This window comes from Mus musculus, chromosome 4 (genome assembly GCF_000001635.26).
Source record: "Mus musculus strain C57BL/6J chromosome 4, GRCm38.p6 C57BL/6J".
NCBI lineage: Eukaryota > Metazoa > Chordata > Mammalia > Rodentia > Muridae > Mus > Mus musculus.
In genome coordinates this window covers 130253495-130277763 of record NC_000070.6, presented here as the reverse complement: position 1 = coordinate 130277763, position 24269 = coordinate 130253495, and the positions used below count along the sequence as shown (strand labels likewise).

Sequence of the window (24269 nt, the reverse complement as noted above, 5' to 3'; positions counted from 1 at the left end):
CCGTGCGGGGCCATTGGGTCAGGATGTTGTCACAGTGGAATGAGGAAGCAGCTCACATATCCATGCAAGCATCCTGCCTTGCTGCGTCTCCTCCTTGTGCATTGAGGGTACAGCCAGAGGTGAATTGGTGTGTGTGTGTGTGTGTGTGTGTGTGTGTGTGTGTGTGAGAGAGAGAGAGAGAGAGAGAGAGAGAGAGAGAGAGAGAGAGAGAAGAGATTGTTTTCAATCTCTTCTACTTTCCAAGAGAGGTATGAATGGCTAAGGACAGGCTTTGGGGATCTGAAGTCAGGGCCACCCTTAATGGCCTCCTAGCAGCAATAGCAGCGATTTCTGTGACCACAACCAGCCTTTGGTCAGTGCTAAGTTTACCAATAACACAAACCTCCGTTTTCCTCATGTGTGAATTGGGTCAGGGAATGAGTCTTTTTTGGGACAAACACGGACTCAAACGGTGCCATGAAAGAGTGTGGGGCTCTTGCTTGCGCTCCACTAAGTTGAATTATATGTGAGGTCTGCTGTTGTAGATGTGCCAGGGAAGTGGGCCGAGGTTCATTTCCAGTCAGGCTGGGTCCTGGGCTGGAGGATCTGGTTCTCTTCATCTAGAAGATGTGGGATGTGGGCAAAGCTTTGAAGGCACCACAGGTGGACAAGGAGAAGGACTTTCAGGAGGAAGGCACCAGGTGGGCTGACGTGTGGAGGAGGGAAAGTGCAGGGTATTTGCGGAACAGCCCTGGCACAATTACCAGCTCAGCCAGGTGCTGTATGAATCACTCGGGGAAGCAGTTAGGCCGGATCTTTGGCCCCTGCGGCCAGCCAAACCTATGGACTTCCTTCCCTAACATTATCTGGTCTAGAGTTGGTGGGGGAGAAGGCTGGGGTGAGCTACCATAATTACAGAACTCTGCTGCTGCGCCTCACACCCGATCCTGGGGATGACCTGCCAGGATGCCCTCTCACCCAGTGACCTCCTTAGCTAGGAGGTCATGGCTGTACACAGATAGGGAGTGAGGAGTGCTGAACAGAGTGTGTGTGTGTGTGTCTCTGTATGTGTCTCTCTCTGTGTGTATGTGTCTCTTTCTGTGTGTATGTCTATCTGCCTCTGTCTCTGTCTCTCTGTGTGCAGTGCTGAGCAGTGAGTGTGTGTGCCTGTGTGTATCTCTGTCTGTCTGTCTGTCTCTCTTATGTGTATATGTGTGTGTGTGGAGTGCTGAGCAGTGTGTGTGTGTGTGTGTGTGTGTGTGTGTATTTGTCTCTCTCTCTCTGTATATCTATCTGTGTTTCTCTCTCTCTCTCTCTCTCTCTCTCTCTCTCTCTCTCTCTCTCTCGTGTGTGTGTGTGTGTGTGTGTGTGTGTGTGTGTGTGTGTGATCCAAGACAGGTCCAGAGTTTGAAGACAAGGTGGATGGAGAGGAGAGGGTCTAAACAAGTACGAATCTGGGGCCTTAACAGGGATGGGAATGACACAGGCTTTTATTCATGGAGCAGTTGCTGTGTGTTCTAACAGCCCCATGAGGTTAGCACCTTTAGTTTCAATAGGGGAAACTGAGACTCAGAGAAGCAAAGTAGCCTCCCTTATCCTCCCTCTGTCTGTCCTTCTCTTCTTTCTTTCCGTAGGCAGGATCCCATGTAACCCAGGCTGACCTAGATCTGGCTATGCAGCCAAAGATAATTTTGAATTTGTGATTCCTGCCTCCTGAGTGCTGGGTTACAGGCGAGAGCCACCATGCCCAGTTTTATGTGGATCAAACCTAGGACTTCATGAATTCTCTGGAAACACTCTACCGACTCAGCTACATTACCATCCCCCCACCCCCTTGCCTAGTAATTTACCATTGAGCACCCATAGATTGGGCCGAGGTTTTCCGCCAAGATCCAAGGGCATCAGGGAAGACCACCTCTTACTTCCTCTAACAATGACAGTATTTGGGGTCGGTCACACAATGGCTCCTATGAAGTTCAAATCCAGATGTATTTCCAAATCCTCGCTTTGGTTCAGCAGACAATCCTAGCTCAGAGTTGAGTTGGGCTGTGCCCCTGTCGTTGCTGGACTTTCCCCATCTCAACCTCTTTAGGAAATGTCTGGCGCCAGTACCTGTCCCAGGTGAGTCCTAGGAGGCCCCGAGCGTCGCCGGAAAGTGACGAGCGGCTTCGGCAGGTGGGGCGGGGCTGGGGCGGGGATGGGTTTGGGGTGGGGCCAGCCAAGCGCCTGGAGTCCCACCGGATCCGGGATCCGAGGCCGGTGCCCCGAGCCCCGCGCCCCTCACCGCCATGGGGGCCTGTCTCGGGGCCTGCTCCCTGCTCAGCTGCGTGAGTGCCCACCTCGTCCCTGCCGCGGCCCCGCTCACTTTTTCTCTACCTTCTTCCTCCAAGTACTTTCTTCTTTTTGCTTCCTCCAAACTTGCCTTTCAGAGGCCCCACCGATGCCCTTCTTATCCTCATCCCCCAGCTGCTCCGCTTCGGCCGCGGTGCGCTGGACAGCTGGTGTCGCGGCTCGGGTGACCGCGGGGGAGGGGTGGGGCGCGGCCGGGCGCCTTTGGCGCCGTCACTCCGAGAACCGGGATACTGAGGCCGGCAGCGGGTGCGGGGAGCCCCGCGGCCATTGCGCGCTCCCCAGCTCAGAGCACCCCCAGGTTGCGTGGCGCGTCTCTCTCCAGGGCGCGGGACTCTTTGTGTAACTGGTAGGGTCCCGGCCCCGCTGAGCTTACTGTCTTTCTGGCAGAGCGTCTGTCATTCTGTCTGCCCCTGTCGCCTGGCTTAGTCTGTTCTTTTGTGTTTGTCCCGTTCACTTCTCTAGGATTCGGGCACTGTCTGTCTGTCTGAACGTCGTCGTAACCAGCTCCGTCTGCATCCTCTTTCGGCGCGCAGTCTGGCCCGCTCACTCTAGGGCACCCCCCCTGCAAGCGCTGGACCCTTTCCCTCCAGCTCGAGCTGGAAAGGAGATGGGGGTTGGGTAAGAAGGGTGGGCAGGAGCCCCCCCCCCCCCATCCCGCTCTTGAGCGAGGTTGGTGTCGGTTGTCACTGACTACCTGTGCCAAACTTTGGATTTGGAAAGATCCAGAAATTGAGGGAGGTTGCGTGTGTCCACCTGGTCGCCACTGTTGGGGACCAGGCGGGAGGCCAGCTCTGTTTTGGGGCAGCAACCAGCACAGGGGAGGGGACCCGGCCGGCCATAACCGGCCGGGAGGCCCCCACTTCCCCAGCCCCCTTTCTTTTCCTTCTTCCCCTCATTAAATCTGAGGCTCTTTCAGACAGCTCCCTCCCCTTCTGGCCCCACACAAAGAGGGGCGGAGAGGGCTCCCGCGGCTGGCTGCTGTAGGAAGGTTCGTTCAGGACTTGCATCCTTTGTCCCTGATTTGTGTGCGTGTTAGGAGCGGGTGCCCAGGAGAGAGCTGCGCATCTAGAGGTTTTCTTTGTAGCCATTTTCTGAGAGTGAGCTCAGTCTGGGGAGGCAGTGGCGTGGGTCCCTGGACACAGCTCTTGTCCTCTCTTGGGCCTCTCTTTCCACTGAAGTGGGGGGGGGGGGGAGAGGGAGAGACGGGTAGAGGGAGAGAGGGAGAGAGAGAGAAGCTTGAACAGGAGATCAGAGTAAGGCTATTCCTTGCTGATGCTCATACCCCTTCCTGGGACGGGTTTGCTTCCTGGTTAGGGAGGGAGACGTTCCCACTCACAGACCATGATTCCCATCTGGTCTTGCCTGGTTACCCGTGTCCTACTGGGAGAGGGGTTGTGAGGGCAGTTCAGCCAATCCTTCTATCCTGATCTCTCCATGCCTGAACTGAAGGCCACCGCAGTACCTCCTTTGGTATACTCTTGGTGATATGGGCAGATGAAAGGTGGAAACTGCCGCCCAGCTCCTGTGTACAGTGAGTGGGCATTGTGGGAGCTGTTGTCACCCAGGAGGAGACGTAGGTGGAGAATTCCATCCGGAGAACAGAGCCAAGATCAGCTCTGAGTCACCCAGTCTGCAGTCTACGGAGCTGAGGCCAGCCAGGACTGCTCAGACCCTCGGCTTCCTGGTCGGGTTTAACATCTGAAGTCAGGGAACTGAGAGATGGCTCAGCAGTTAAGAGCACTGGCTGTTGACTCAGAGACCCCAGGGTGGCTTCCCAGCACCCACATGGCAACTCACAATCATTTGTAACTCCAGTTCCAAGAGACATGATGACCTTTCTGATCCCCTCGGGCACTGCGTGCTCGTACTCATACACATAAAAAAATCTAAAATATAATTTTTAAGAGTCTGAAGCCAGGTGTAGTGATGCATGTCTGCCACCCCAGTATTCAGAATGTAGAGGCAGGGGCTGGAGAGATGGCTCCGAAGTTAAGAGCACTGACTGGCTGCCCTTCCAGAGGTCCTGAGTTCAATTCCCAGCAATCACACAGTAGCTCACAACCTTCTGTAATGGGATCTGATGCCCTTTTCTGGTGTGTCTGAAGACAGTGGCAATGTTCCCACATACATGAAATAAATAAATAAAATCTTAAAAAAAAAAAAAGAATGTAGAGGCAGAATTTCAAGATCTGCTTCTACTACATAGTGATTGTCAAGCAAGCCTGGGATATATATTCCCCTCTGGGAAAAAAAAATCTCACTCTTGGTCCAGGTGTCTTCTCTCATCCACACCCCCACCACATTCTGGGGGAGACTTGAAGCTACTTAGTGTCTAACATCTGTGAAGGACCTGCCCCTGTTTCCTCTGACATTTAGTGTGCCAGGTGCTGAACTAAGATCGAGGATCGTGCTCTCTCACTGACTCTCCATGAAGCCCTCTGGCATTGCTATCCTGTTTTAGAGGTGACTATGCCAACCATGACCACCACTCATTCTATCCTTATTATAGGTCGGCACCCAGGAATGGAGCTACCTGGTGACTCAGGCCCAGCAGTGTAAGAAGGATACTTATTTATTTATAAGTATTTACTTTCCTTGCTGCAACAAAATGCCCAACAAAAGCAACTTAAGGAAGGGAGGAGGGTTTATCTTGGCTCAGGCTGGAGGGGTCTGTCTATTAAGGCAGAACAGACTTTTAGCAGGAGCTTATGGCCGCTGGTCACATGGCCCCGGCAGTCAGGAAGTGGAGAGAGATAGATGCTTGTGCTCAGATCTCTTTCTCTTCCTTCAGCCCGGGACCCTAGCCCATGGAATGTTGTTATTCTCATTTACATGGATCGCCCCACCTTGGTTGACTAATCTAGATACCCCCTCATAGACATGCCAGGAGGTTTGTCTCTCTGATTGTTCTATATCCTGTCAAATTGCCAGTCAACAGTAACTGTCTCTTTGTACATGTGTGCTTTTGATTAATCTTCACAGATACCCCAGTGATGTGATTGATATTATTTCCATTTCTGGTGGGTTTATGGCTTAGTTGGTAGAATACTTGCCTAGTGTGGATGAAGCCCTGGGTTCAATCTCCAGTATGGCATAAACTAGGCATGATGGTTCACACCTACAATCTTAGCACTTGGGAAATGGAGGCAGGATCCTGCCAGGTGGTGGTGGCTCACACCTTTAATCCCAGCACTTGGGGGGCAGAGGCCGATGGATCCCTGAGTTTGGGGCCAGCCTGGTCTACAGAGTGAGTTCTAGGACAGTGAGAGCTTACACAGAGAAACCCTATCTTGAAAACCCCAAAACTAAAAGTTAAAATTTAAAACGAGTAAAACGAAGGATCCAAGTTTTTGATCATCCTTAGCTTGCATCCTGTGCCTGGGAATTGTCTCGGAGCATCAATCCCCATTTTGATGGTGGAGAAGCTGGATCAGCTAGATTCGATGACTAGGTGGTGCGGTGGGGGGGGGGGCGGCTCTCCTTAATGCCAGCAGCTCCCTGCTTCCATGAAAAGCTGCCCCATGGCATGAAGGTTTTAAAGATTTGTTTATTTGTGTGTGTGAAGGTATGTTCAGGCATATGTGCGCATGCACACACATGCACCTACAGAAGCCAGAAGAGTGTCAGATGTCCTCTCTACCTTTTTCTTTGGGGGCGGGTCTTTCCTTGATCCTGGGGCTCATGCTGTCTTGGCCAGGTTGGATGCCAGCAAGCTTCAGCTATCCTGTCTCCTCTCTGTCCACAAGCTTGGTTACAGGTGTCTATGAGACCCGTGATTTGTTACATGGGTTCTGGGATCTGAACTCTGGTCCTCATGTTGGCAGTAAGCACTCTTTTTTTTTTTTTAAATATTCATCTTATGTATTCTGTAGCTGTATGCTGTACATTGTAGCTGTCTTCAGACACACCAGAAGAGGGCCTCAGATCTCATTACAGATGGTTGTGAGCCACCATGTGGTTGCTGGGAATTGAATTCAGGACCTCTGGAAGAGCAGTCAGCACTCTTAACCACTGAGCCATCTCTCCAGCACCTAAAGCAAGCACTCTTAACCACTGAGCTGTTCCTCAGGCCCAGGAGAAGTTCTGATGGAGAGATGGGAGGGCCCCAGGTGTTTCTGGGTGCCTGGGTTGATGGGAGATTTTTGTGTTCTCCTCCTGGCTGTGACCCAGATGTCCACTTCCACCTGGCATTTGCACTGGACAGGTGAGTCCTGCCTTAGAGGAGGAGATAGTCTGGGCTCACAGAGGACAAGTCACACAGCCTGGACGGCCCGCAGTTTTAGGGAGGGTTGTGCATTTGAGGGACTGTGCAAGCCTTGGGCTCAAACCCTGGTTTGGCATCTTCCCATCTGCCCACCGTGGGCAGCATATGATCCTCTCCATGTCTATCAGAGGAACAATGGGACCCATTCCTGGTGTAGGAGTTGAACAGGATGGAGAAGAGAGCAGGGACGAATTTTGCATTAAGTTGGCATATAGCACCCAAGCCATGAAAACCACATGGTGGCGAATTGCTGAAGGCTGCCAATGAGGAAGTGGGAATACCAAAGACACCACAAAGCTCAGAGCTGTCTACATACAGATCCTGAGCTTGGCCAAGCTAGTGTCCTGCCCAAGAGCCCATTTTATAGATAAGGACACTGAGTCCAGAGATTGGGAGAGAAGGAGAGGTCAGCTGAAAGAGTTGGCACTAAGCTGGCTCAGGACCCTCCCTGGCGAGGAGTGGGACCATCCTGCTGTCTTTCCCTCTGCAGTTGGAGGCTGTGGTGACTCAGCCAGTGGAAGTGTGGTTTGTGGAGGCTGCTGGGTGCATCCCTGCACCAGTTTTGGCTTATAAATAGTGATGAAATGCATATCATATCATATCATATCATATCATATCATATCATATCATATCATATCATATCATCATATCATGCAGTGTAATCCCTAACATTGGGATCTTTGATCTTTGTTTTAGTCTTGAAGGACCTTGTCATTTATCTTAGACAGTCCTAGTTAAATGACCCAGCCCAGGCCAAGTGGCACTGTCAGAGTGAATGTTGTCAGTTCTGGCACCCGGTGATAACTGCCACAGCCGCCCCGTCTCCTGATGTCAGTCCTCTCTTCTGGGTGACTCAGAGCAGCCAGTGACTCTGCGCACCCCTGCTCCACCATCTGCCTCCTCATTCTGGCACCACAGTTCTGTCACGAAGGATAAATCTGCTGTCATCCTTCCTGGCAGGGAGTTCCCATCGCCTTTGAGGGGAAATCCGGCATAAGCTCTGAGGACAGAGGCTACCGCCCAGTACCACTCCATCTTCTCCTTCTTCTTCTCTTTCTCCTTCTCCAAAAGATTTATTTATTTATTATATGTGAGTACACTGTGGCTGTCTTCAGAACCCAGAAGAGGGCATCAGATCCCATTACAGATGGTTGTGAGCCACCATGTGGTTGCTGGGATTTGAACTCAGGACCTTCAGAAGAGCAGTCAATGCTCTTAACCATTGAGTCATCTCTCCAGCCCGTGGCTGCTGTTTCTACTGTCTTGTCCTTCCCTTCCCCTCCCTCCTCTTGCTCTCTCTCCCCTCTTTCTTGGTACTTTGTTTTCTTGAGACAGGATCTCACGTAGCTCAGGCTGGTCTTGAACTCATGTAGTTGAGGATAGCCTTGAACTCATGATCTTCCTGCTCCTGATTGCCAAGGTTTTGGAGGACTCACATGGACTATCGCCTCCAGCTTTGTCTGTTCGAATTGCTGGGTATTGACCTCAAGGGCATCGTGCACAAGACATGTGCCCAGTGCCTCTGAGCTATAGTCTCCCTACTCAGCGGGGGCCACAGGTTCAGGGAGGTGAAACAGCTTGCCCACCCCACCTTTCCTTTCCTTTCCCCCCACTTTCCTCTTCTTATTTCTCCTTTCCCTTCCCCTCCCACGTCCCTGTTGCTTTTTTTCTCTTCTCCCCACTCCTTCAGGGTCTTATGTAGCCCAGGTTAGCCTCAGGCTCACAGTGTAGCTGAGGATGACCTTAAACATCTGATTCTCCTGTCTCTACCTCTTGAGGACAGGTATGAATCACCTCACCCAGGATCTAAACAAAGCTTTGTGCAGGTTAGGCACCAACTGAGCTACATCACAGCCCCCAGCTTTGTATTGTGACACAATACACATACATTCTGCCACTATAGCTGTTATTTCCTTGGAGCCAGAACTCAGTATGTGGCCCTGACTGACCTCAGGCAGAGGGGCTCACAGGGCTCCTGCCTCAGCCTCCCTTGCCTTCATTTTAGCTGGTTTTCTTACAGGTCAAGAACATAGAGTTGTTCACACTGAAGTGCTGCTGTTGCCGGCACCCTCTGCAGTGTCTTTTCACCTCTGTAGACCGAAACCCCTATGCATGGTGACTCTTCAGTCCCTGGTCCCCACGCCAGCTCACCGAAACTTCCTCTCAGTGAATTCAGCTGGGTTCCTTATACCATGCGTGTCCTTTGTGCTTGGATTATGTCAACCGGAACTGTGTCCTGCAGGCTGTAGCATGTGTTGGAATTTATTTATTTATTTGTGACACATCTCACCGTGTGGCCCAGGCTGGCCCTGGACGGTCTCTGCCTTTCAATTGCTTAGGTTTACAGGCATGCACTGCCGCGCTTAGCTTTTCCCTTTTAAGAGCTATGTTGACATTCTAGTGGATATCTAGACCAGACTTCATCTGATCACCCACCCAAGGATGGGTGTGTGTGTGAGAGAGAGAGAAGAGAGAAGAGAAGAGAGAGAGAGAGAAAGAGAGAGAGAGAGAGAGAGAGAGAGAGAGAGAGAGAGAGAGAACTGGTTTGAGAGTGGTTTTCAGTTCTTTCAGATATATAGCTAGGAGTGAAAGCCATTTTGTTTTAAATACAACTTAAAACCATCCCCTCTCCCTTGCCCAGTTATCTCTTCTGCCTACTCAGTTCTCTACAAGAGTTTATATTATATTTCACAAACATAAAAACAATAAAGGTTTTAGCCACATTCAGGGTGTGAGTAAGGTCAAGGCTAGCCTGGGTGATTTGGGGCGATCTTATTTCAAAGTTAAAAAAAAATTAATGTCTGAAGACACCGCCCAGTAGTTAAGTGCTGTCTTGGCACAAGCCCTAGCTCAGGCTCCAGCACCGCAGAAACAACTCAATTTGTTGAGACAGTGTCCAGTTGATCAGGTTGGCTTCAAACTTTACCACATAGCTGACGATGGCCTTGAACTCCCAATCTTCCATCTTCCTGCCATCCGCCATTTTCCTTTCCTTTTTAGTTATGATCTCTCTATGTAGCCCTGGCTGGTTTGGATCTTGATATGTAGACCAGGCTGACTCTACTCACAGAGGTCTGCCTCTTGAGTACCAAGATAAAATGTATCACTAGGCCCTGCAGCAAGAAGACTTCTTGGAATCTGACCGGCCCTAGGGAACTCTCTGCAGTGAGCCCCAGAAAGTGGCTGCCCCGCCTCTGGTGCCTGCACACTGGTGGCAGGGGAGAACTGACCCTTCGAAGGCCCTGAGAAGCCACACAGCTCTGGAGCCAGCTGGGTATGGGTATGCCTAAACCGTTCACGTTCCCTCCTAGTTGTCCCTAAAAACACTTGTAGGGAACAGATGATAATCTAATGTGCTACAGCACACACACACACACCCCTACCTGCCCCCATAGTAGAGCAGCCCACTTGTGGGATACCATGATGTGTGTGGCAGGCACCTGGTGGTCAGTCTCCTGCTGCTATTTCGTGCCAGGTACAGCTCCATAGTGTACTTCCGGTGTTCCTGTGAGCTCGTGTGTGTCTCTCCCTCCTGTTCAGAGGCCAGTGTGTCTGTAGGAAGCAGTTCGAGTGGGAACTGGTCGAGACAGAGCCAGGGTGGGGAGTGCAGATCAAATGGGGTGGACCTCTGTGCTGGGAAGTACTTGGTGGGCCCGTGTCTCTCTTAACCTGGGCCCTCTGGGTGTGCATAAGTCCCCAGACACGCTGAGGTTTCGGGTACAGGAGCCCCTGGAGAAGGATCTGGGGTTTGAGCTCTACGGACCAGAGTGAGCGGAAACTGAATCTCACTGTAACCTGGTAGCATATCTGTTCCAAGTCACAAAGAGAAAGTGTACCAGGCCAGAGGTGGGGCCTAATGGAACCAGGCACCCAAGGTGGGAGGGGTTTGCTCCAGTAGTGCAGGGGTTGTTTGCTTGACTGTGGAGGTTAGAGATTAAACAGCACTCTCATCTGGGAGCCTTGGGCTGGGCAATGGTGTGTCTTGCCAAAGACCGGCCTCTGGTGGCACAGTTTCCTAGGCTGACTTACAGACCTTGGTCATAGGAAACTTTTTTGGGGTGGTGAGAGGGGTGAGCGGGCTGGCTTCAGACGCATTATTTAGCTCAGCTAATGGTCCTTTCTCAGCTCTCAGGCTCTTGAGTGCTGGGGATTATGGGAGTGCATGGCTGTTTCCTGTATCAGTTTCACTTTTTCAGATGGGAAGCGTGCAGTGCGCCGATGGAGTGCTTTCCACCGTCCCTGCACTTAGCTAATCCTTCCCATCATTAACTTCTGTCTCCCAGCCTCTTGTGCTGTGCCAGTGTTGCCCTATGACCTCTGCTAAGCCCTTTAACCTCTGACCTCATCAGATGAGACATCGCTCAGGCTTACCCAAAAATGGCTATAGCTAGGAGGTGGGGCTTCAGGAAACAAATGAAAGGCGTGGCCGGAAGTTGCCGGAAGGGTGGGGCCTGTGTCTGAGAACAATTTTTGTGCCGCATTTGGCATCCTTGTTGCAATGGCTTTGTGAGTGACAGAGAGTTTTTCCAGGGAGGTTTCAGTCTGGGAGAAGAGTCAGGTGGGAAGGCAGTAATTCAGTGTTGTGCCCCTAACGGGTCTAGAAAGTTCTGAGGAGCCAGAGCCTCAGAAGCTTCAGTCAGCGGAGCTGATCCTATGGGGGGGAGGGGGGGTCGTTTCTGCAGCCGAGGATGTCCGTTGTCCTGTGGATGAAAACCAGGGTCTCTTGGGCAGACTGTATGTCTGGTCCCATCAGCATGTCAGAGGGCACACCGTGTCTTCTTCACATTCCTTCCTCAGATGCCCTGGACAGGAGTGCTTTCTCTTCTGGGTCTGGCATTGCCTGATCCTTTAAGCCCTCACCTTAAGCCACTTCCTCAGGGAGGCCTTCTAGGATTTGTCATTACCCAGTCAAAACCAGTCTGCTTTGCTCTGACACAGAAGTGTGCATCTCTGAGTAGCCCGAATAGTTTATTGAATTTGGACAACGTTTGCTGTAAGCTCTGAAGATCCACCAAAGACTTTTGCTCTTGGGTTCTTAAATACCTGGGTAAGGACTTGGACTGTTTGTGGCTGGCCAGGGAGGTTGTTTCCTCAAGGATTGCGCTCAAAGGGACTGGCTTTCCAGAGGAGCGAGTCTCTTCTTCGTTGACTCAGTTAGGGTATAGCCTCCGTAGTCACTCAGTAGTCAGCCTGGAAAAGCTGCAGGTTCAATGGTGGATGATAGGAAGCAGTGGATGATGGGAAGTGTTTATGTCACCACCTGCTGTCCAGAATGGGGTCAGCCCCAGGCAAAACACAGCTGCAGAGAGGTCTCAATTCCAGATGTTTGAATGCCTGTCTTAACATGTGTCTGGTTCTTTGCTGGACATTTCAAGTTCATTGAACACGTAGTTGATGATTCTCTAATAGGTTCCCGGTATTGTGTCTGGGTCTGACCCTGTGAACAAAGCAGACAAAATAAATCCATCCTTGTTACAAAGAAGGTACAAGACAGACAAGATACAAAGAACATTAGAGTCATAGAAAAAAATGAACTGGGGAAGAGACAGGGTTCTCAAGGGGCTGTCTGTCTGTCTTTTCTCACAATTACCTGTAAAGAGTGCCTACTGTTGTGACCGATCCTTTTATGGAAGATGATCTGGGATCAGAGTTGAGTGACAGGTCACATAGGTCATTTGTCAATGACAGCTGGCCCTCTGGGTTTCTTTTTAACCATTCTCTCTGTCTACTTGGTAAATAGTATGACCCCAGCCGTCTTCTGCTGCCTATGGGCTTTGTGGTCCTGTATGGATTCCGGTTCAGTCCTAGCTAGAAGATTAAATGGGGTCATCTCTCCAGCTCATCACAGAGTTGAAGACTTAGATGTAGCAGCTGGTGGGTGCTGTGTGCCTAAGTGGGGGAAAGGGACTAAAGAAGCTACCGTCCCTGTCTCCGCTAGGCATCCTGCCTCTGCGGCTCTGCACCCTGCATCCTATGTGGCTGTTGCCCCTCAACCCGCAACTCCACGGTGAGCCGCCTCCTCTTCACCAGCTTCCTCTTCTTGGGGGTGCTGGTGTCCATCATCATGCTGAGCCCGGGAGTGGAGAGTCAGCTTTACAAGGTGAGTATCCGGGAGGGGTTTGGGAGGCGCCCGGGTCGCCCCGCCTTCCACAGGCAAGGTAAGGTGGTTGACGTTCCAGGTACTGATGGTGTGTAGATGGCAGGGGTGGGAGATCACCTGAACCTCCTACAGGGTGGATCTCAGAGGAGAATTCTATTCATCACGACTGCCCTCTGCAGGCAGGTCCCGGGAGTGCGTCTCCCCTCGAGGGTTGAAGCCCAGGGTGGGACTCTTGTCTTGGCCAGTGCGTAAGTGTGGATCCATCCCTACGAAGTCGAAGTCGGAGAGAGGCCGACTCTCCCTGGGGGTTCCGTGGGCCTCTTAGTGGTTCTACTGAAGACAGGAGGGGAAACCGTTCTGGGAAGCAGGGCTCCACATGTAGCAGTATTGAAATAGGGGGTGGGTGAAGAGGGGTGGGGGTGGGGCGGAGAGCATCAGGGAAATGATCAGCTAGGCGGGAGCCGTTTATGGATTAGGGGCCTGGGTGGCCTTTTTTAGTGTTTAGAGCAACACGGGGTGGGAAACAGGCCTTAGAGATGGAGGCAGGCTCAGACCTGATGGCAGACTGCAGGGTTCTGGTGGGTGGGACCCCTCAATCCTCCCTGTTGTCTCCACAGCTGCCCTGGGTGTGTGAGGACAGGACCCAGCAACCCCTGGTCCTGCAGGGGCCCCTGGACTGCGGCTCCCTGCTGGGTTTCCGCGCTGTCTACCGTATGTGCTTTGCCACAGCAGCCTTTTTCTTCTTCTTCATGCTGTTAATGATCTGTGTCCGCAGTAGCCGGGATCCGCGAGCAGCCATCCAGAACGGGTGAGGGGCGGCCACCTACACCCTGGCACACTCCCCTGGGGGGGGGCTTTTGTCCCCTCTGCCTGTCCCCAGAGATCTCTAGACTCCATCCTCAGACTCATTAGAAGCCAGAGGTCAGCCTCGTCTATCCCTAGGAGCCGCCCACACCTTTCATTTTGTGAAACAGGGTATCTCATCTGGGGCTGATTCCACTAGCCTGGCTAGCAAGCCCCCCCAGGGACAAGCATGTCTGGGTTTTTATGTGTTTACTAGAGATCAAATGTCCATCGTCATGCTTGCATGACAATCACTTCACCAACTGAGCTATTTCCCCAACCTCTCCTCTCATCCATTTCACAAATGAGGAAACAGCTCAGAGAAGGTAGCGGTTTGCCTGAGCTCACACAGTAGTAGCTTAGTAACAGTCTCCTTGCTTGGTTCTTCCCACCGGCCTGAGCTCCAGGCTTTTTCTCGGAATGGGAATGTCTATCAGATCATCAGGAAGGCCCTTCACCTCCCCAGGACCGGTTTCTTGGGGTGGAGTTTCTGGGCTGCGTCGGCTCTAGCTCTGTGTGTCCCCGCCGCCTACCACTCAGCTCTCCTCTTCATTTCTCCTGCAGGTTTTGGTTTTTTAAATTCCTGATCCTTGTGGGTATCACTGTGGGCGCCTTCTACATCCCTGATGGCTCCTTTCCCAAGAGTAGGTGGCTCCAGGGACAGTAGAGGGGAGGGGCAGAAAGGAGGGTGGTAGGGTGGGTGGGGTGGGTGGTAGGGTAGGTGGCTCTTTGCCTTGGCATCTCACTGACTCCAGATGGCAGCTGGTCTTCCACATTCTCTTTACTAGGTAGCACCCTGATGCTTGGCTTTAATGCCTTTGGGTCACTCTGGGTGGGGGACCATCTAGCTTGAGCGCTACTTAGCCAAACTGTGAAAGGGGGACTCTACTTCTCTGGTGTCTTCCATGCAGAGGAGGATGTGAGAGACTACTGAATGAGTCTGTGTGTTTGAGAAAGAATGCCTGACTGAAGCTATGCTGGGAACCCTGGGGCCCTGCCTGCTGTCCCCATAGCCGGGCCTGTGGTGCCAGCCCCCTGCCTCACAGCCCTCTCTCCACAGTCTGGTTCTACTTTGGCGTCGTGGGCTCCTTCCTCTTCATCCTCATCCAGCTGATCCTGTTTGTTGACTTTGCCCACTCCTGGAATCAGCGGTGGCTGTGTAAGGCCGAGGAGTGTGACTCTCCAGCCTGGTACGCAGGTCAGTGCCCTGCCGGCCTCCACACTGAGGGGCTGGGCCCCTCATGGATCAGGGTCTGGAGCTGAGGAGGTTTGCGGAGGGGTGGAGGAAGAGACTGATGGTTGTGGGAAGCTGCCTGAGGGCCCTGGGTAGGGTGAGGTCAGTAGCTTCTGCAGGAAAGACTGCACACAGCAGGGAATGGGCCAGGCTCTTTTGGTGGTGGCTCAACCATACTTTAAGTGGTGTTTGGTCATTGGCATCCTAGCAGGAGATTGCCCTGCTGAATCTCTTGCACTTACTGTAAGTCTTCAAGAAAGGCTGGGCTAGCACTCATTTCTCTTTGAAAATATGACGACCTGATTTTATATTCCCAGAAGCCACACAAAAAGCACAGTGTAAGCTGGGTGATGGTGGTGGTGCATGCTTTTAATCTCAGCACTTGGGAGGGAGAGTTCCAGGCTGGCCTGCTCTATAGAGCATCTAGGACAGCCAGAGCTATACAGAGAAAACCTGTCTCAAGAAAAAAAGAAAAAAGAAAAGAAAGAAAAAAGAAAGGAAGGAGCCACAGAAGTATGTTGCTAGCTGGCTGCTCACAGGCTCATGCTTAATTAGCCATCTTATACAGCCAAGGACCAGCTGCTTAGGGAATCAAGCCGCCCACAGTGGGCTGAGCCCTCCTACATCAATTAATAAGCAAGGCAGTCGCCTATAAACATTGGTCTCTCATAGGCCAGTCTGATTTGGGCAGCTCTTCATGTGAGACTCCTTTCTCAAGTGAGTCTAGGTTGTGCCAAGTTGACTATGATAGTGGCAATAAGGTGAAAGCATTTGTCACACAAACCTAGTGACCTGAGTTTGATCCCCAGACCTTACATAAACATGGGAGAAGAGAATCCTCCAAGAATCCAGAGTCATCCTCTGACTTTCATATGTGTGCCATGGCACATGTGCCCCCACACGTCAGCACATGCACACACACACACACACACACACACACACACACACACACACACACACACACACACAAAGCTAGGTATGATACTCACACCTGCAAGCCCAGCATATGGGAGATAGAGAAAGGAGAGTCAAGAGTTCAAGGCCAGCCTCTACTAAATAGTGAGTTGGAGTCTTAGACTGAACTGCATGAAATATACCCCCTTTCAGAAGACACCACAAAGGTCCTGGTGTGGTAGTCCATAGTTTAATGTACTCTGGAGGCAGAGGCAGGGGCAGAGGCAGGTGGATGTCTGTGAATTTGAGGCCAGCCTGGTCTACAGAGCAAGTTCTAGGACAGCCAAGACCACATAGAGAAACCCTGTCTCAAAACAACAGCAACAACAGCAACAGCAGCAGTAACGACAATCGCATCAATGTGACTATTTTAAAAAATGGAATATTTTGAGTTTGAATTGGAGCCTGGGCTTATTGCTGGATTAGTTATTGATAACTATTTTTTAAGACTTATTTATTATTATATGTAAGTACACTGTAGCTGTCTTCAGATGCACCAGAAGAGGGCGTCAGATCTCATTACGGATGGTTGTGAGCAACCATGTGGTTGCTGGGAATTGAACTCAGGACCTTCGGAAGAGCAGTCAGTGCTCTTAACCACTGAGCCATCTCTCCAACCCTATTTTTTTTCTAGATTACAAAATTTTAGCTGTCGAAGTTGTCTAACCCAAACTGGAAATTTAGGCAGAGTTTAAGTATAACGGACTATAAAAGCTGGATCTCTCATATTCTATATAGTTTTGAGGACTTTATCGGCAAATTATTTTGGATTATTTTATGTGGAGGGTATTTGCCTGCATGTATGCTGTGCACTGTGTGTGCCTGGTGTCTATGCCGGCAGAGAGTGTCACCTCCCCTGGGACTGGAGTTACAGATGGTTGTGATCCACCATGTGGGTGTTGGGAACTGAACCCTGTAAGGGCAAAGCGTGCTCTTGAATGCTGAACTGCAGCCATCTCAGCAGTCCTGAAAATTCTTTTGAATGACAGAGGTGCAATGATGTCTTCTACAACTCCGTTTGTCTTTATTGTACTCAGAGTGACAGTCGCCTTCATAGCATGCGAGTCACTATGGGTTGGATTGGGACAGGAACTCACAGAGGCGCCGTGGGGAGCCACTCTCTGTGTTAGGAAACTGAGGCCTGTGGCAGGAGAGCGGCTCAGTCCCCTGGTGTTCCTCCCTCTGCCTCCTGGATCTGAGCATTGCTCTGCACACCTCTGCCCAGGCCTTTTCTTCTTCACCTTCCTCTTCTACCTGTTGTCCATCGCTGCTGTGGCACTGATGTTCGTCTACTACACGGAGTCTGGTGCCTGCCATGAGGGCAAGGTCTTCATCAGCCTCAATCTCACCTTCTGTGTCTGCGTCTCCATCATTGCTGTCCTGCCCAAGGTCCAGGTGAGCAACTCCCTTTGCAGATGTTCTGCCTGTATATATGCCTGCACTCCAGAAGAGGGCGCCAGATTTAATTACAGATGTTTGTGAGCCACAATGTGGTTGGTGGGAATTAAACTCAGGACCTCTGGAAGAGCAGTCAGTGCTCTCAATCTCTGAGCCATCTCTCCAGCCCTAGAAAAGTGCTTTAACAGTGCTGAGCCTCTCCTTCCTAAAGTAGAAAATGCTCTTTGGGGTTGCTGTCAGTATGGAAGTCTGACTAGGCAGATAGGTATCAAGGTCCAGCTGTTGCTATAGGAACTAATTTTGTACCAGTCAAGAGAAAAGATGTTTGGAGTTCAAATGGAGGTATCGGGGAGTGGGGTACAATTTCCTGACTTCCTATCTCAGACCCTCTGTGACAATGGACAGGGCTGGCAGAATGGTCCTTTCACAAGGACTTCCCAGTTTGGATCTCAGTGTTCACAGGTAGCTTAAGTTTTGGGGGAGTCATTAGTACAAAGGTTGGGGGCCTCTCTTCTGCTCAGAGCCTTCATTTTCCATGGTGAAGGTTGGAGCCTATAAAGGAAGATGCACACGGGGCTCATCAGGTGGGCACCTGCTGTCACCATGCTCTACTGTGTGGAGCACAGGAAGGAGGAGGGCAGGAACCAGCCATCCCTGGCACCCCTCACTCGTGTCTCATTCCTCAGATTGTTGTCTCTGTGTCACTGAGGAACAAACAGGCTTAAAGGAGTAAGAGAGGGTGGGAATGGCTCAGGCAGTAAGGTGTTCTCTGTACCAGCATGAGGGCCTGGGTTTGATCCCGGGCACCATGTCAAAAAGTCAGGTATGGTTTTAACCCAAGAGCTGGAGGTAGGGACTACCAGTCCAGTCAAACTGATGGGTGCCAGGTCCTACTGAGAACCCTTGTCACAAAACACACAAAGGACACGGATCCTGAGGGACAGCAGCTGAGGTTGCCCTCTGGCCCTCATACACCCACATACATGCACATGCTCACACAATGCTTACTTACACATACATGCATACACTCGTACCCACATATACACATACACGCATACACATATGTACACTCTCACACACACATACCCACTCATACTCACATTCACACATACACATTCATGCACACACTCATACACACACACTCACGCTCTCTCTCACACACACATACTCTCGCTCTCTCTCTCTCTCTCACATGCACTCATGCTCTCTCTCTCATACCCATACACACGCACACAATATACACGCATGCATTCACACATACATACACATGCATGATCTCTCTCTCTCTCTCACACACACACACACACTCACTCACATACACACACCCTTCTACAGAAAGAAGATGAAGAGGAGACTTAGCCAAGGCTAGTAAACAGTGGGGCTGGGATTTGAACCAAGGAGGGCTGACTCCAGAGCTTGTGATTGGAGTGTGGAGTGGGCAAAATCCATCAGTGGGAGTCAAGGCCAAACTAAACAAGTTTGGTTGCAGAGCTTTGTGGATCAAAGGCAGGGGGCTGGTGGGGCACGAGTTAACATGGCAGGAGTTCAGGGCCTTATTTCCCTCTCTCCCGCTCACCCCCTACACCCCCCCCCCAACCAAGCAGAGGGGCCAGGAATTTGTCTGGTTTCAAAGCCACGGAGGGAGAAGAGGTTTGCAGAGCAGGCTGAGTGTCGGCGTGTCTGGAGTGTGACAGTGGGGTACAGGCAAGTGACGCTGAGCTAGGTGGAGAAGCTGACCTGAACATGTGGAGAGAAAGAATTAGGGCTCCGGTTTTGGATAGGAAGAAGTGGTGGGTGATCTGGGGGGCTGAGTGGCCTGGGCTCTTACCTGTGAACTCTCATTGCCAGGATGCTCAGCCCAACTCGGGTCTGCTGCAAGCCTCCGTCATAACCTTGTATACAATGTTTGTCACCTGGTCTGCCCTATCCAACGTCCCTGGTGAGTACGAGACAAGCCTCTGGTCCAAGGCAACCTGCTGAAGTGTGAGGGACATCGCAGGTGTCTGGGCCACCCAGAGGCACAGAGTGTGTGTGTGCAGGGGTGGGGGGTGGGGGTGGGGGTGGGGGTGGGGGTGGGGTGAGCACGAGGGTTTCATCTGCTCCTGGAATTGTTTGTTTTTCATTGTATCTGCCATGTGCTTTCTGCTGCTGGTCCTTGGAAGGTTAAGTGTGTGTGTGTGTGTGTCCTCTTGGGTCAGCCCTCTGCTATCCTCAAAGTTCCCTGACTCGTAGATCCAGTCAGCTAAAGGTTAAAGGTGTCTGTGTTCCTTCCCCAGACCAAAAATGCAACCCTCACCTGCCCACTAAAAATGGAACAGGCCAGGTGGACCTGGAGGACTACAGCACGGTGTGGTGGGATGCCCCGAGCATTGTGGGCCTCGTCATCTTCATCCTGTGCACCTTCTTCATTAGGTACCACGGGCTTGGGCTCTGGGAGGGGGACTGAGTGGGGGAGGGAGGGAAGACCATGGAGCTTTGTACGGCTGTGATAAATACCACAGCCAAATCCAGCGTGGTGAGGAAAAGGTTTATTTTGGCTTACACATCTCACTCACAGTTCACGTGGAGGAACACTGCTTGCTGGTTTGCTTTTGGTGGCACGCTCAGTTTGCTTTCTTATATAACCCAGGCTTATTCGCCCAGGGGTAGCACTACTCATAGTAGGCTGGGCCCTCCCACATCAATCATTAATCAAGAACATGACCCTTTTTAGTTGGTTCTCTCCCCGGGGATTGAACTCAGATCTTCAGGTATGGCAGCTGGTGACTTGACCCACTGAGCCACGTCCCTGGTCCTGTTTGTTATTTTCATGAAAACTCCTCTTGTAACATTTATTAAAACAATGCTATGGACCAGACGAAACAGCAGAAGAATAAACGTATCAAGACGCAAGCTGTAGACATTTCCAAGTGCGTGGCTGGAGAGATGGCTCAGTGGTTAAGAGCACTGGTTGTTCTTGTAAAGGACCCCGGTTCAATTCCCAGCACCCACGTGGCAGCTCACAACTGTCTGTAACTCCAGTTCTAAGTGACCTGACACCTTCTTATAGACAGACAGGCAGGCAATACACCGATGCATGTAAAAAAAAAATAAGGTTAAAAAAAGAAAGGAAGGAAGGAAGGAAGGAAGGAAGAAAGAAAGAAAGAAAGAAAGAAAGAAAGAAAGAAAGAAAGAAAGAAAGAAAGAAAGAAAGAAAGAAAACTCCTAAGTGTCAAATGCACTGATTCATTCAAAAGTCCAAGAAAGGCCAGCACTCAGAAAATAAACTGCATGTACCATGGCATATATGTGGAGGTCACATGGATTCTGAGGACGAAACTCAGGTCACCAGGCTGTGCAAGGACTTTTACCTCACAGAGCCATCTTGAGAACTTGTGGCATTGTTTGGTCTTTCTTTTCAATGCTGAAATCCGGCTGGGGCTTTGCTAGTGATAGGCCAGTGCTCTGCTACCGACTCCCCCCTCCCCTCTCCCCCACCCCGTCTCTCCCCTCCGCCTCCTTTCCATAAACATGAATGATTGCTAAGACAAAATCCCTAAGACTAATAACGTTCAAGGTTTCCAGACATGGCTCATGCCTGTAATTCCAACCTTTGGGAGGGAGAGGCAGGAGGGAGGGCTGCTGTGAGTTTTAGAACAACCTGGGCTATAACGTGACTGAGTTCCGGGCCAGCCTGGACTACCTGAGATTCTCATACAAAACAACCAGAGGGCCTGAGTGTGGGTCTCCAGCAGAGACTTGAAGCACAGTATTATAGCCTCTGCCCTGCAGGGTGGGGGACAAGGGGAGTCTCAGGAGTTTGCTGGCCAGCCAGGGTATCTGAAATGTCACCTTCCAGGGTCAATGAGAGACCCTGCCTCAAAAATTAAAGTAGCTGAGCCGAGCAGTTGAGGAAGAAACCTAACATCATCTTCTGGCTTACACGAGTGTTTACACATAGACACACATGCAAACACACACACACACACACACACACACGCACGCACGCACGCACGCACGCACGCACACACCATGTTACTACAGGCAAGGACACCCACGTATACACATGCATACACATACACTCTCCACCCCTCCCCCGCCCCAAAACAAGCTGTATCAACTTTCCTTCTGTTGCTTTGATAAATACCACGATCCAAAGCAACTTGGGAGGAGAGGATTTACTTCAGCTGACGCTTCCAGGCTCCAACTGTTCCATCCCGGAAAGATGTCAGAACCAGGACCCAGAAGGAGGCAGGAGCTGAGGCTGGGGCTGAGGAGGAGGGACATGGGTTTCTGGCTTGCCCCCTATAGCTTGCTCAGCCTGCTTTCTTAGTCCAGGGCAACCTGCTCTGGGTGGCACCACCCACAGTGAGCTGGGTCCTTCTGGGTCCTCCTGAAGTGATCATTAATCTAGATGATGTCCCAAAGTCTACCTAGAAGCTGTTGCTGATTCAGGCAATTCCTCAATTGAGGCTCCCTCTTCCTAGAAGACCCTAGCTAGTTTGTGTCAAAATGACCAAAACTTAAGCAGCTCCTGGTTTGGTGCTTTTTCTTTCTTTCTTTCTTTTTTTTTTTAAAGATTTTATTTATTTATTTTATATATAGGATGAGAACATATATATTGATGTAGTTGTCTTCAGACACCCCAGAAGAGGGCATCAGATCCCATTACAGATGGTTGTGAGCCACCATGTGGTTGCTGAGAATTGAACTCAGGACCCTTGGAAGAGCAGTCAGTGCACTTAACCGCCGAGCCATCTCTCCAGCCCCATTTGGTGCTTTTCATTACTTGGTACTCAGTACTCCGTACTCAGTACCCAGCACCTGTTCTGGGAATAGTATGAAATGACTAGTTTATACCCTGTACAGGGCATTCATGAGATATGTTGAGGGAATCCAGGGTTCACAGAGGGTGTATTTTACTCAGGGGTATAAGGAGTCGGAGTAGACCTGAGGGTTTGAGCAGTTTGTTGTTCCCTGGGCCTCCAAGGAGCCAAGCCCATGCAGTACTGTGATGGTTTCCAGACACACCCTGCTGTGCTGTGTCTGCTCACCTCTGTTAGTGGCCCTAACAGCTTGCCTTCCTTTCTCACAGCCTGCGATCCTCTGACCACCGTCAGGTGAACAGCCTGATGCAGACAGAGGAGTGTCCGGCAGAGATGGTGCAGCAGCAGCAGGTGGCCGTCAGTGATGGCAGAGCCTATGACAATGAGCAGGATGGTGTCACCTACAGCTACTCCTTCTTCCACTTCTGCCTGGTGCTGGCCTCCCTGCATGTCATGATGACGCTTACCAACTGGTACAGGTATGCCTCAGCAGCCTGGTGGGTGGCAGGACCTGGCCAGCCCCAGGTGGACTCACTGTGTGTTTCCCCCAGCTACTCATGGGTGTTCTGGTCTCTGCTCAGAGCTTGGGAACATAGGTGGCAGGGGTCTGCCTTAGATCCCCATAACCCAACCCTTGCTCTGCCTTAGTTTCCCTGCTGTGCCTTCTTAGCCCAGCTTCTGATATGTTTGCTTCGAGACCAGAAGGGACAGTTAGGAGGTGAGGCTGGGGTGAGCAGGGAGACTATGTTTGCAAATCAGGGCTGGACTGTAGGGGAATCTGGTGTGGGAAGCATGGAGGGGCAGGATTAGGATGGGGCGGTTAGACTCGAAGTCACAGAATTAAGAGTAAGAGTCGTCAGGCAGTGTTGGCACGTATCTTTAATCCCAGCATCAGGAGACATAGACAGAGGGATCTCCATGAGTTTGAGGCCATCCTGGTCTACAGAGTGAGTTCTAGGCCAGCCAGAGAAACCTGGTCTCAAACAAACACACAAAAGTCAGAATCAAGAGGTCTAGAGTTAGGGTTGGGACCATTGAGAGTCACATCTTGTCAGGATTGTTGGGGAGTCATAGTCTGTCGATATACACAGGTCATTTGGTTAACGTAGGGAGGCAACGAGCTGAAGTCAGGGTAATAAGGTCGGGGGCGAGGATGAGTTATTGGCTTAAGAACCAAAGTCAGGGACAAGCAGGGTTAAGGTGAAGTTCATCAGTCCTCAGGGATGAGGAGCCAAAGAACTGAGTGGCACAGTCCTAAAGACAGAGTTTCTCTGTGTGACCCAGGTGAGCCTTGAACTTGAGATCCTTCTACCCTACTGCCTGAGAGGCTGGGATTGCAGGCCTGGACCGCTGACCCTAGGACTTTTGTTTTGTTTTTGTTCAGGGTCTCATATAGCTCAGGTTGACCTCACACTCATTCTGCAGCGAAGAATGATCTTGAAGTTCTGATCTTCTTGCCTCTGCCTCCCAAGTGCTGGGATTAGAGGTGTGCATCACCGTGCCTGGCTCACGGTGACAAAGTGAGGGACCAGGAGTCAGGAGATCAAGTGGAGGCCTCAAACTATAGTCAGGACTGGAGTTGAGGTTAAGTTTGGACCTGGGGTCCAGGGTCCTAGGTCAGGTGTCTCCAGTGTGAAGCACAGGGATTGGAGTGGCACGGTAAGAGCCAGGGTTGAGGTTTGATGTCTCAGCTGGCTCATCAGGTCAGGGAACAAGACTGAGGTCACAGTACTGGGGACCAGGCTCATGAGCCCGATGGTGTGTTCCAGCCCTGGAGAGACCCGGAAGATGATCAGCACTTGGACCTCAGTGTGGGTGAAGATCTGTGCCAGCTGGGCGGGGCTGTTCCTCTACCTGTGGACCCTAGTGGCACCCCTGCTCCTGCCCAACAGAGACTTCAGCTGAGAATGCCCTGCTGCCTGCCTACCTGGTGCCTTGGGGCTCAACAAGGGTCAGCCCACCCTTGGCCACAGCTATCTGCTCTCTTCCAGGACCCGCTCAAGTCAGGATTCTCCATTCTCAGTGCCTCCAGGGTCTGTGGGACATTATGCTCTGACCCAAGCCCTGCCTTCCTTTGCCCATGATCATGCATACCCACCCTTGGGACTGAAGTTAACCCCTGTTCTCAGGGTCTCCAGAAGAGGGCATGAGAGTAGAGAGTGGCCCAGAGCTTCTCAGCTGACAGGGGGGGGGGGGTCACCCTATACACTAAGGCCTGTGGGGGTACCCACCCTATACACTAAGGCCTGTGCTCCAGGCCTCCAGAGCCCACCCCCTTCCTAGACCATGTGCCTTAATGAGTCTCTAAGACTTCACTCAATAAACATGCCAGTACCTGTG

General features: G+C 51.3%; 1 protein-coding gene and 1 long non-coding RNA gene across 10 annotated transcripts in view; one reads left to right on the top strand and one right to left on the bottom strand.

Annotated features, from left to right (window-relative positions):
* Positions 1-4489, bottom strand: part of Gm34957 — a 10904-nt gene extending 6415 nt beyond the window's left edge. Inside the window, exon 1 of the long non-coding RNA XR_376686.3 lies at positions 1830-4489. This is a non-coding gene — a long non-coding RNA (predicted gene, 34957). The remainder of the gene's footprint in view (positions 1-1829) is intronic.
* Serinc2 (serine incorporator 2) overlaps positions 1-24269 on the top strand; it is a 25724-nt gene extending 1455 nt beyond the window's left edge. The window contains exons 1-11 of one of the 9 annotated variants that reach the window (XM_006503064.4): positions 2167-2306; positions 2794-2949; positions 12534-12695; positions 13313-13503; positions 14103-14182; positions 14599-14736; positions 16952-17121; positions 18973-19063; positions 19401-19536; positions 22199-22408; positions 23699-24269. In XM_006503064.4, coding sequence (XP_006503127.1) covers positions 12660-12695; positions 13313-13503; positions 14103-14182; positions 14599-14736; positions 16952-17121; positions 18973-19063; positions 19401-19536; positions 22199-22408; positions 23699-23834 — 1188 coding nt within the window. In that variant the 5' untranslated portion in view covers positions 2167-2306; positions 2794-2949; positions 12534-12659 and the 3' untranslated portion in view covers positions 23835-24269. Of the gene's footprint in view, positions 1-2166; positions 2307-2543; positions 2678-2793; positions 3320-4840; positions 4887-6329; positions 9870-11271; positions 11643-12533; positions 12696-13312; positions 13504-14102; positions 14183-14598; positions 14737-16951; positions 17122-18972; positions 19064-19400; positions 19537-22198; positions 22409-23698 lie in introns of those variants that run through there. The other 8 variants (XM_030253461.1, XM_030253462.1, XM_006503065.4 and 5 more) reach the window with 8 other exon arrangements.